Genomic DNA, 13,478 nt, shown 5'->3' with positions numbered 1-13,478 from the left:
CTATTGATCAAAAACCATGGAGGTAGGCTCTCCCTCAGTTGCCTATGCACATCAACAACAACAAAATCAACAACTAACATCAGCCAGAGAGAGATGAGCTAAAGTCTAACGAGGGAACAGTAGATTAACCCTCAAACTTTTTCAAAATTGCACTGATATACAATGGGGAATAGTAGCCTGCTCGCCCTTCTGCAGCTTGCCTGCCAAAGCATGCTTGTCCCAACCCACATCTTGTCAACTGAGTGGGTACTTGCCTGCCTGCCCGTCCATTTTATCAATGCCAAATTAATTAGTTTGACAACTAAGATATATGCTAACTGTGGATAAGTTGTTCAAGTTCAGCATAGCTACCTAGCAAAGTTATTGACATTTCTTGCTAGCTAACCAAATAGCACCTGCATCTCTAGCTGTAGCCAATGAAAAACGATATGGGGGGAATGACAGGACATCCTCCCAGCAGCTAGCTAATGTTACCTCTGTGTTTGGAGTGGACACTATATGGTATAGTATGGTCATCTGTTAATGACTCTACTCAATTATTCAACTGGGTTTCTCGTCACCCAAGAGGAGTTTCCTTTCCTCTGGTTAACGACCGGACAGCATTATCACCAAACAAGGCCTGGATATCCTCAGGTCAACACGGGTTACGGTAATTACGGTGAACCTGTCATCTACCGTAATGGAATGACATTCCAGGCACAGTTAAGAGATCCACAGACCTACGAAAAGGATCTTATGACATACGAGTGTGATTGCCTGTAACACTAGCAGGTGTGTCGCCGGATGATAAGTTGTAGGTCCTCTGAGTGGTGGCCTGTTTTTTTTATCCCGGCTTCCTGACGCCACAGAGCGAACATAATGTCTGGGATTTGACGCTAACTCATGCCAGGGTAAGACCTTGACAGGCATGAGAAACAAAGGCTTTCTGAACAGAGACCTGTAAGTCCTAACTGAAGTTTATCTCTGTTTGATGATCCAGTAATATTGGACTATTGGGGGATATTTGTAAGGGATGTTAGGGGAGGGTAACCTATGAGGTTTGATGCAAGTCATGAGAAGGTCAGAGCTTTACATGAGGGATGTTAAGATTGAAAAGCTGGAAGGGAATTATGTTTCCTCTTCATGATACATGGTCTGTTCTGATAATAGGACATTCACCCAGAATACTCTTCATCGTGGAAAGGTTCAGGACGATTCCCTGATCTGGACTTTGTCATGCCTTTGGTATACTGCATCTCAGCTTGTAAGTCATCTGTGGAAAAATATATGGTCTGCTTAAATGTAAGCAATGAACTGCTGATACTTTATAAGATAAGCTACTGTATGTGAGGGAACTTTCAGTCAGCAAAACAATGGATTGTATGTGTACTGAATATCGTCAGCACGTGGCCCCTCAGAACTATGGTAACCCTACCCTTCACCTTTTTAACAAAACAATAGGACCTACACAAGCACAGCAGCAGAAATCATAAAATTGTTTGTTTCAGCAGAAAAATGCTATTTAACTATGAATTGATTATAAGTATTCGCAACTATGTCTAACTATTTGTCTACTCAAACAAAGGCAATTGAGTTTATACATACTATTAATCTATCAAATAATTAAACCATGTTTTTCAGGCCATATATCATATTAATGGCAGTGAGTGTAATCGTAACCGTTAGCTCTATTGTAGGAAAAATGACTCTTGTAAATGTCATACTTTTATGAAATTGAGCAGTTGGGATTTGATGTGTCCGAAGTCAGTCTGTAGGGAATAGCGCTATTCTGGCATCCTTTTTGTCTTTTAGCATAACTGTATACTTTGTGTTTGCCTGGCCGCAAAGCAATAGCATCCCCTGGTAATTGTTTTGCTGGGGCATTTATTGCCTTTCCTAAACCATTGACAGGATCAGAACTCATTCCTCATTTTGCCTCTAGGGCAAAATATTTAAGGCAACCACTTTATTGATGAGAGGCTGGATCAAAGTAAAATGCTCCAGAATTTTGATGAGCTTTGCACTTAACAACCTACCATTCCTGTAACACTATATCAATCTATTTGTTAACTAACTGTTCCAGGTTTTGTTTACTTTTTCACAGAAGCCAAAAGTATGAAATTACAGCAGTGTGGATGTTGTGTTTTTATGCTGCGTTATGATTTAAAATGCTGGGTCCCCCAGTTTGTCCGTATTACAACAGTGTCTTGGTTAGGAACAACAACGCCCAACCTTTGCGTATCATTAATACTGCATGTCACACTATGAACTTGGCACGACAATTCACTGGAGCAGTGGTAAGGAAGCGGTCCCTGTGACCCCTGCCAACTCCTAGTCAAAGCTGTCCCCTACATATTACATATCACATCCATTTAGTCAATAAAGGAATAAAGGGCATGTATTCCTCCAGACACACTGGCTGCATGCTCTTTTCCTCCTTGATTAAGGGCCGCGTCACTCAGACCCTACATTAATTCCACTGTTGTCTGCCATTTCTCAAGTCAGACACTTATTCCCTTACTGCACAGCTCCAGCAAATAACAAAACATGCAATCATATGTTTGTATAAGCGCATTCACTTCAGACAAAACTTATTGTTGAATGTCGTCAATACTGGCCACAGTAGTCACATTACTTCCTTTAGCTCTTAGTGGAGCTACTCAGTGTTTCCCCTAGATTCATTTAGCAGCTGCAAAAATGTTGTATATGCAGTATATATATATATATATATATTTCTGCCTAGACGCACTTTTAAATGGATAGTTGTTGGCTCAATGACTGGAAGTCTATGAGAACAGCTACCATGTCATTGTGCTAACGCTAGTAGCAATGCACCCCCCTACCCTTGCCACCACTGCTTAAAACATTTCTAGTTGAAACACTGAGCTACTAAAGGCTTGTCACTGCACTACCTTAATCATTCCACATAAATGTCTGCTCTCCAAAGAACTGCCAACACGCTTTGTCTTTAGCGAGGACGCACAGACTTCTCCTTGCCAGTCAGCAGAAGGGTGTGTGTCAGTGTGGTAACGAGAATGGATGACAAACGCAAGACATCTGACCGTATTGTCAATAAAATTGTCTGACATCATGCTAGAGGAGGAGGCGATTGTGTCTGCGAGATTGTCTGCGACATAGCTCACACAGGTTATTGGCCTGGATGGATATTGTCTCGAAGAACTAACCAGATTAATGTCATTAATCAGCTTCTATAGTTACAGTGCATTCAGAAACTATTCAGACCCCTGGACTTTTTCCACATTTTGCTACGTTACAGCCTTATTCTAGAATTGATACAATTTGTTTTTCTACACACAATACCCTATAATGAAAAATAAACATTTTTGCACATTTGTTAAATATAAAAAATACAGTACCAGTCAAAAGTTTGGACACACCTACTCATTCCAGGGTTTTTCTTTATTTTTACTATTTTCTACATGGTAGAATAATAGTGAAGACATCAAAACTATGAAATAACACATATGGAATCATTCAGCAATCAAAAAAAGTGTTTAAACAAATCAATATATTTTATGTTTGAGATTCTTCAATTAGCCGCCCTTTGCCTTGATGACAGCTTTGCACACTCTTGGCATTCTCTCAACCAGCTTCACCTGGAATGCTTTTCCAACAGTCTTGAAGGAGTTCCCACATATGCTGAACACTTGTTGGCTGCTTTTCCTTCACTCTGCGGTCCGACTCATCTCAAACCACCTCAGTTGAGGTCGGGGGATTGTGGCGGCCAGGTCATCTGATGCAGCACTCCATCACTCTCCTTGGTAAAATAGCCCTTACACCGCCTGGAGTTGTGTTGGGTCATTGTCCTGATGAAAAACAAATGATAGTTCCACTAAGCCCAAACCAGATGGGATGGTGTATAGCTGCAGAATGCTGTGGTAGCCATGCTGGTTAAGGGTGCCTTCAAGACTGTTGGAAAAGCATTCCAGGTGAAGCTGGATGAGATAATTCCAAGAATGTCCAAGGCTGTCATCAAGGCAATAGGTGGCTACTTTGAAGAAGCAAGTTTTCATCAAGGATCTCTCTGTACTTTGGTCCGTTCATCTCTCCCTCGTCTCCCAGTCCCTGCCGCAGAAAAACATCTCCACAGCATGATGCTGCCACCACCATGCTTCATCGTAGCGATGGTGCCAGGTTTCCTCCAGACATGAAGCTTGGCATTCAGTCCAAAGAGTTCAATCTTGGTTTCATCAGACCAGAGAATCTTGTTTCTCATGGTCTGAGAGTTCTTTAGGTGCCTTTTTTCAAAATCCAAGCGGGCTGTCGTGCCTTTTACTGAGGAGTGGCTTCCATCTTGCCACTCTACCATAAAGGCCTGATTGTTGGAGTGCTGCGGAGATGGTTGTGCTTCTGGAAGGTTCTCCCATCTCCTCAAAGGAACTCTAGAGCTCTGTCAGAGTAACCATCGGATTCTTGGTCACCTCCCTGACCAAGGCCATTCTCCTCTGATTGCTCAGTTTGGCCAGGTGGCCAGCTCTAGGAAGAGTCTCAGTGGTTCCAAACTTCTTTCATGTAATAATGATGGAGGCCACTATGTTGTTGGGGATCTTCGATGCTGCAGAAGTGTTTTAGTACCCTTCTCCAGATCTGTGCCTCGACACAAGCCTGTCTCCGAGCTCTACGGTCAATTCCTTTGACTTCATGGCTTGATTTTGCTCTGATATGCACTGTCAACTGTGGGACCTTATATAGACAGGTGTGTGCCTTTTCAAATCATGTCCAATCAATTGAATTTACCACAGGTGGACTCCCATAAAGTTGTATAAACATCTCAAGGATGATCAATGGAAACAGGATGCACCTGAGCTAAATTTCAAGTCTCATAGCAAAGGGTCTGAATACATAGGTAAATATGGTATTTCTGTTTTTTTAAATATTTTTTTTAATAAATTTGCAAGAATTTCCAAAAACCTGTTTTCGCCTCGTTACGTGGAACATTATCCATTTGTCAGTCATGTATAATATTGCTTACAGTGGCAAGTACAATATGGACCCCTGTGTGTTTTGTGAAGCGATACGCTTGACTGTGTGTGTGAAAAGTGAAAAGTCCAACCTGAGGTCATGTGCTACAGATTGTATTCAAAGCCACGCTTACAGTGATGACTTAGTGCCACAACACTACAGTATATTAAAAAGTCATGTAACATACTGACTGGTTTCCATGGAGCAAACGTTGCAATAGGAAATTAAAATGACTGATAAGAGTTGAATCTCTACAGTCAGTGTTTCCCCTAGGATTGCTTTCAATTGCCAGCAATTGACAATGTGCAAACAGGATACAGACAGGAGTCAATACAGATTATATAATATAAATACAGTAAACATTCAACTCTGGAGCTGATTTACAGTGAGGAAAGACCTAGTTAAATAAATACAGTTAAAAATGAAAAAATATACAGTAGCACCATACTGAAGTGGATAGATTCTTTGATGTACCAGTGTTGTAATAGCAAAGTTGCTGCATTGCAGTATTTTTCAATACTTGACTGAATTATCGTGAGCCCAAGCTGCTTTAACAAGGTCTTATAGGCTGCATCTGCACACTAATAAATGGACATGAGATGCATGCTCTTTGTTCATTTGTGCCCAGATTTGAGATGCTTCATTTTCCTTTGAGGAATATATGTGCCGACTCTGAATGTTTACACATGGCACGTAAATGCACACACGTCCAGTGTTGTCTTGAGAGCCATTGGTGACAGTCACTCATCTCCACAGCTTGCACTCTCCGTTCCGTTTCAGTCTCCCAGCATGCACAGCAGCCGTCGGTTGTCAGGGTAACTGTTACACTCACCATGCTGTTTGTCCTAGGTTATGTCTACCCTCAGAACGGCGACAGGCATGGCGTCAAAGCTCGACTAATGAAGCTCTTACCGTGCTCCGCCGTCAAAAAGTCATCTGCCAGTAGCCAAAGCAAGTGACTTTCTCTCTCTCTGAACATCTATCTCTCTCCCAGAACATCTTTCTCTCTCTCAGAACATCTTTCTCTCTCACACTCTTTTTCTTTCTTTCCCCCCTTTACCTCTCTTTCCTCCTAAATATTATCCTACCTCCCACCCTTTACTCTGTGGTGTTGTAGTACAGTCAGTGAGGTTTTTGAAAGGAACCTCAGGCCAGCAGTCACTGCTTCTCCAATCTCTTCTCTGGTGTCCTTATGTGGCTGGCCAATGGCCAGAGGCACCACCAAGGCAACATTTTTAGAGACCTTACTTTAGATTCTACACAAAATGTGGGACCTAATAACAAAGTCTAATCCCCCCCTTTTCAAATCAATTTCAAACTTTACTGAGTGAGCTCCTTAATGTCATGAGAAAATAGATGCATGGGAAAAGACATGCAAGTGCCAATATGGAAGAACTGGGTTAGACACTGAGGGCGAAGTGTTAAGCTAAGTCTGATACAACCCACCTGTTCATTGTACTTTGTCTATTAAATAACGCACACATGAATTGAAACCCTATGACTATATCATAACTGAGTCAGTAGAAACGGGTGAATCGTTAATCTGGGTTGTCTGTGTGTTCCTGTGTGTGTCCCATTCATCATCCAACCAGCTCACTGTAGAGTCAGACTCCATAGCGCTATTGAAGAATCACCGTCACACAGTTTCTTACCTCACCGTGTGGTGCCAACACGCTCAGTGGACTGGACAGACTCACCATGGCCTTTGTGTGTGAATAATTGACTTGAAAGTATGAGGGATGGCAGGATTTGATTACAGCAATCTGAGGACGACGAGCACCTTGTCATTAGCATAATAAACCAGATCACAAGATACTGTATTCTTTTGGAGTGGGAGCATAGGGTTTTCACCAACATCAAAGGGAAACTCTGAAATTGGCAGCATATGAGCTATGAGAGTGTCTTCCCTATCCTATTGATGCTTGTAGACACACACATACACACCAGCTCTTCGGCAGGTTAATCCAATACTGAGAAGAGACGTAGCAATTTGGCCACCGTCCACAAGACTCCTCTCAGGGCTAATGAGAGGTGGTGAGACGCTGGCATACCTCAGGTGTGCAAGAGAGACTTTTCTAGTGCTCGGCTCTGAGGACAACCGCTGGCATTGACAGGCCCGAGACGGCGGCTGCCATCATTACAGGCCCATTAAAGCTCCTCTCCGAGTTCAACGGCCCCCATCTCGAGGAGGCTCCCTGCCAGAGGGCCCTTGTTCCTGGGTTTCGATAACGCTAATTACCTCTGCTGTGATATTTCATGAGGAGAGATCGGGACACCGCCAAGTGCTTGGGGGTTTTGCCTGGTTTTGTAGTGGAGGGACCAAGCAAGGATGTGAAAAGATCTTCCTCGATTGGTTGGCTTTGAAGTGTGCTTGAAGCCTAACCTTAAGCCTAATATCAAATAACATCAAATTGTAGGGATCATCAAGTGGGTGACAATGAACGTACACTACTAGCCTATATTCTACCCCTCCTGAGACTGTGGCTGAGATTCACCTGGCTGTAGGCCTTTGTGTGAATGGCATTTCAATGGGATTACAATGGGATTACATTAGCAACATGGGTGATAAAAATGATCATATCAGATAACAGCGACAGGTGGGCTGGTTCCAATACTTATTTGTATCCTCATTTGCTCCTCCCATAATAATCAAACATTTCAAAGTGGCTATAGACTCCTTTGGCTCACTATGGTGCTGCTATGATAATGGTATGCTATCCCTACAATTATATAACAATAGCCTGTGAAGTAACTGGTTTCACAATATTTGCAGTGCTGTGCTTACTTAAGGATCCAGAATTAGCATGTTTAGAATGTGTTTGACATTCATATCATTAACGCCATTAACCTTGCTGCTTTAACACAAACTAGCATACGGTAGAGCATTATTGTTTCATATAAATCCTTTGGTTAACGTGGCGAGTGTAAACTACACTGCTAATCTCTGTTCTTAGAGGGCGAGTCAGTGCTGTGAGACCTCTGTGGGCTCCAGAACACCGTGTGGCACTGCAAAACTTACTGAAGTAGGACAGGACACACTTTTCTTTTATGGGTGAAATGCAGCCAATTGTGTTGAATTGTTCTGAATGAGTCAGATTCCTTCTTCCTCCTCTTCAGACAGCGTGGAAGATGAGTTGGAGCTGTCGGCCGTCCGCCATCGCCCCGAGGGTCTGGAGCAACTGGAGGCTTTGACCCGCTTCAACCGCAAGGAGCTCCAGATCCTCTACCGAGGCTTCAAGAACGTAAGTGGCCCAGTTTCACCACGCATCCAAAGCCATTGAAATAACGTGCATTGTCTTTTTTGTCTCACCGCTAAGGTCCTCTTCCATCCAGTCGAATTCGTGTCTCCATTCTTAGATAGCTATTTATTTATTTTTTTCCTACTATGGCCAGGTGTGTAGATGTTTAGTCTACTTGCTACACTTGTTTTTCCTTTCTAAAGATGATCTGACCTATTGAACTTCATTTCGTCTGCCTTATTGAGCTCTTATTGGTGCAGGGGGAAACTTTTTTTAAACTTTAAACTCCCCTGATCTTGGGTTCTTGGGAGTTTAAACTTTTAAACTCCCCTGATCTTGGGTTCATGGCATTTCAACTCTGTCTATGGAATTGTAGGGGGGGCATTGAAAGTATTCAATAGGTTTAATTGACCAAAAAATGTTATGTGTGATCTTCTGTCAAATGGCACAAGTGTAATCACAGTTGGAAGATGTCTCACTCGAGAATATTCTAGAGTACTCAAGGAACAATTAGGTCATACCTAGAATATATTCCATTCTAGTTTATGACTAACGTACAATCAGATCACACAAAGATCCTTAGAGAGGTATGTATACAATTGAAATCGTCACCTCTGTTGTGAACCGTAATGAGATGACCCAGAATGAATTTGACCCAAATTGTCTGGTGACAAATGGAAGAAGGGAGCCACGGTCTATGATACCTGCATCCTGAGTGGCCCTGGCCCCCATGGACCCTAACCCGAGACCCTGGGAGGACGGAGGTCAACTCTACCCATTAGCCCTTCACCACAGGAGACTGGAAATAGGGGTTGATAAGTGGTCTAATGAGTGAGGCGGCTGTTAATTGGCACCCTGTAATCTCCCCGACTCCTTTCCCCAATGAGATCTCCCATCAAAAGATTTGTTAGACCCCGCTCTCCTACCTCTAGATCTTTTGGTTTTGTCTCCTCTTCAACCAAGACCAGGGTTTTAAAGGTAGGCTCAGCGATATGACGTAGATGCTGAAAGTTAGCGGTATAGTCGGTACATTTCTGCAACAACTAAGGCTGTTGAAGCGCGAGGATCAACTTCTCTGGTGGTTTGGTTCCCGTGACTACCACTATGTAACAGCCTGAAGGGAACCCGTGCACATGCGCAGATACTGTGTGTGACTATGTGAGAGAATGTATTGCATCTCGCTCATTTCAATATCTGCGGTGCTGCTCATGGCAACGTCGTTTTGCTGAGTACCTTTTAAGGTGGCTTTTGGTCTTGCATGTTCAATAATAGTGGCCTCTCTCAGCAGAAGCTAGACCCATCACTTCTTAACTGCATGAAATATAGTTGAGGAAATCGATGCCTTTGCAGTCTGAATGGAGAATGTTTTATGTACGAATAGGCCCACGGGACATACGAGTGTTTAGCCATATGTATATATTCCCTTTGGAGGATAAGGTGAAACGACTCAATATCGCCATCAGCCGGCCTTTGTGCTAGTCAAATACCTGATCTATGGTTCACACTAACCCAGTGACAAGGGCAGAATAAAGGCAATATTTAAAACTAGCCAGACAAATGTAGTCTGGCACAGTCTCCATTACGAGCAATTTGGCTCTGTGTCTTTGACGTCTCAGACTTGGGTGCGAATCAAATGGCTCCAGGGTGAGCGTCCACGGGTGGTAGAATATCGTCTTTTTTTAATGCCAGACTCCTGGTAATTGCAACCTAGATGTCATCACGTCTGACAAACTCTTCGGCGCTACTCAGGAATTCAGAGCCAGGGCATCGGCATGGGGCAGAAGATTGCCATCTCAGATTGTGACACATTCAATTCCATCAGTGGAGATGCCACTGTTCAAACCTCTGTCAATAACCTTATTTTCCCCATACATTTTCTTCCCAATCTTGCCGGGATGAGTCATTGAAACGAATTTCACATGCGGCTGGTTTTTGCATTCCACAAATTACAGTTATGATTTTGTTGTCATGGATGAGTTCATCTCACAAGCTTATCAAATGAATACAGATACATTGAGTCACCACGGGCCCGTTCAAGTTGTGAATGTGAATGCTGCTGACTATGTACTGGTAACTGCCAAAATAAAGAAAACACCAACATAAAGTGTCTAAATGGGGCGTTGGGTCACCATGAGCTGCCAGAACGCGCCTTGGCATAGCTTCTACAAGTGTCTGGAACTCTAGATGTGACACCATTCTTCCACAAGAAATTCCATGTTTTGTTGATGGTGGTTGAAAACGTTGTTTCGGCGCAGCTCAAGATTCTCCCTACTCAAATAACATTTTATTGGTTACATACACATGGTTAGCAGAAGTTATTGCAAGTGTAGCAAAATGCTTGTGCTTCTAGTTCCAACAGTGCTGAAATATCTAACATGTAATCTAACACAACAACTACCTAATACACACACATCTAAGTAAAGGAATGGAATAAGAATATATACATATAAATATATGGATGAGCAATGACAGCAACAGCAAAATGGCAATGACATTGGCAAAATTAAATAGATGGTATAAAATACAGTATATACATATGAGATGAGTAATGCAAGATATGTAAACATTATTATCTGGGTCCCAGCTCTGATGCACCTGTACTGACCTCACCTTCTGGATGTGAACAGGCAGTGAACAGGTGAACAGGCAGTGGCTCGGATGGTTGTTGTCCTTGATGATCTTTTTGGCCTTCCTGTGACATTGGGTGCTGTAGGTGTCCTGGAAGGCAGGTAGTTTGCCCCGGTGATACGCTGTGCAGACCGCACCACCCTCTGGAGAGCCTTGAGGTTGTGAGCGGTTCAATTGCCGTACCAGGTGGTGATACAGCCCGACAGGATGCTCTCAATTGTGCATCTGTAAAGGTTTGTGAGGGTTTTAGGTGACAAGCCAAATTTCTTCAGCCTCCTGAGGTGTGCATCCTGGAGACTGAAGAATGCACCTGAGCTCAATTTCAAGTCTCATAGCAAATGGTCTGAATACTAATGTCATTAAGGTATCTATGTTTTATTTTTAACAAGTGCGCAAACATTTCTAAAAACTTGTCATTGTGGGGTATTGTTTGTAGGTTGAGGATATTTTATTTAATCCATTTATGAATAAGGCTATCGTAACAAAATGTGAAAAAAGTCTAGGGGTCTGAATACTTTCCGAATGCATTGTATGAAGTCTTGCAGAGTGGAAATGCAGTGTTGCACCTTCTTCACCACACTGTCTGTGTGGGTGGACCATTTCAGTTTGTCCGTGATGTGTACGCCTACATACGCCTCGTGTCTGAGCCGTTGAATTGCGACTACACTTTTTCTCTATACTGACATTTCACTTGTTTGATTGCCTTGCGGAGAGAATAACTACACTGTTTGTATTCAGCCATATTCCCAGTCACCTTTCCATGGTTAAATGCGGTGGTTCGTGCTTTCAGTTTTTATTATGGCGAGGTGTGTGTTGATAGTTCAATTGGGTTGAGATCTGGTGACTGAGACACACACACTCTTTAAACTCCCTATGCTCCTTTGAGGCCCCTCTTTCAAGGTCAGCGAGATCTCTTCTAGCCGTGGTATCCAAAATAATGGGCAACTGGGGATTTTTGCATTGTATGATAGAAAGGAGCAGGACCTTATTTGGTTTGGAGCCCAGCCATTCTTCATTACTTTCACATTTAGTCGCTATGTACTATTAGCGTTGACATCTGTAATCTCCCAACAGTCCCTGGGGTTTCAAGGATGGTGTGAACACACTGCATTTCCACTCTGCAAGACTCACAAACATACAGTATTTTGACTAGCAGACAATAGAGGTGAAATAAGGGAAGCGGTATAATATCCCGACGTGCTGTAAACATTCTCAGTGTAACTCCTCTATAGCCTCATGCAGCGTGAACAAAAAGTGGGGGGGGTTGACAAGAACACAAAAGTTTTAATTAGCAGTAGCTTTGCAGAACAACAAAGGCTTTAAAGAATAATGGTCTATGTCGAACTTTGTGTCTGTACAGCAGAAACCTTGATTTGTTTAGGTATAAAAGGAATAGGTTTGAAGTTGATTCAGCTCTCTAGTACTCTCTCCGTTGTACATCTCTCAAAATGTGTGGTAACCAAATGATATAATGTGAGGGAAGGTTTCATTTTGCATTTGATAGAAACATGTTTGTAATCACTGTGCTGTGTCCACAATAATGACCATGGCCTCAGATGACCTGTGGTACAGTATCATGACTATGCAAAACCCTCATTGAAATTGCTCTTTCATTGAATGGCATTTTCAAATGACCAAATATCTGAGGTAGATTAGAATTACTGTAATATCCATGATTATGCATTTGTAAAATATGCTGTATTTATTACAGTGACAGCCTCAAAGTGTGACCAAGAATTTCCCACCACAGTACTTTCAAAGCCAGGAATAGATCATGCTTACGTAGACAGTATAATCAGTGTTTACCTAGTACTCTCTATCACAAGTAAGACAATCCACAGAGAGGTCAGAGATTAACCCCACAACACCCTTCACAGCTCCCTTACACTTCACTTTTCACCGAATCATGTCACGAAACAGCCAAAATAAAAACCTGTGACCTACTTAGTTCAAACTTTGTTTCTTTGCCTGCTTTTCAGTTCAGGGACTTCTTGACCTAAGCTACTCCTGACAAGATATTAAAATGGGTTTATTAAACAACAAATAAGAAGCAACAAGGAACACAGTGTAGCACACCTCTGAGAATCAAAGTCTGAAATACAAGTGTCCCCATGAGAGTTCCCCAGTAGATATGTCCCCCTGAAATATAATAGGGAAGTGCAAAGGGTAATGTCCTACTCCGTTTCAAAACGCTGATCTTTATAGATTTGAAATATAAACTTAGATGGACGAAGAGACAAAAGTGAAGTTGGCAGTCTCTTGCAGGTTCTTGAGCCTAGCTTTTTGATGGAATCGATAGAAAATATTTTAGTTGTCTCTTTCAGCAGGCTTGCCCACTTGACCCGTCTTCGCTGCCTTTATCCAAACCCTCTCCTCTAAATGTATCTCTTAACCATTTTAGATGTATGTTCACCATGAAAAGCAACACAGGCAGCAAAGTGTGGCATGTTGTGTGATCTGAAGTAAAGATGTTATTGTTCGGGTGCTTAAATTTGGGTCAATTGGCTGGATTCCAAACCGAAAACTTCCTACATTCTCCCTGCCCTTGTTGACTTGCCGTCATCACGTTGGATTGACTGCATACATTAAGCAATGTTATTGAATCGCATATATGCTTTCATCTATATGGTCTCCTCAAATGTGCTCGGT

At 42.4% G+C, this 13,478-nt stretch overlaps 1 protein-coding gene across 4 annotated transcripts in view; it reads left to right on the top strand.

The window, feature by feature from the left end:
• kcnip4a (potassium voltage-gated channel interacting protein 4a) overlaps nucleotides 1–13,478 on the top strand; it is a 258,413-nt gene that overhangs the window by 229,389 nt on the left and 15,546 nt on the right. For all 4 annotated transcript variants that reach the window (XM_024434735.2, XM_024434733.2, XM_024434736.2 and 1 more), the window contains exon 2: nucleotides 8,080–8,204. In XM_024434735.2, the coding sequence (XP_024290503.1) occupies nucleotides 8,080–8,204 (125 nt within the window). The remainder of the gene's footprint in view (nucleotides 1–8,079; nucleotides 8,205–13,478) is intronic.

This window comes from Oncorhynchus tshawytscha, linkage group LG10 (genome assembly GCF_018296145.1).
Source record: "Oncorhynchus tshawytscha isolate Ot180627B linkage group LG10, Otsh_v2.0, whole genome shotgun sequence".
In the NCBI taxonomy this organism is placed as follows: Eukaryota; Metazoa; Chordata; class Actinopteri; order Salmoniformes; family Salmonidae; genus Oncorhynchus; species Oncorhynchus tshawytscha.
Note: the sequence above shows the minus strand (reverse complement) of the source record. Positions and strands in the feature narration are given on the sequence as shown.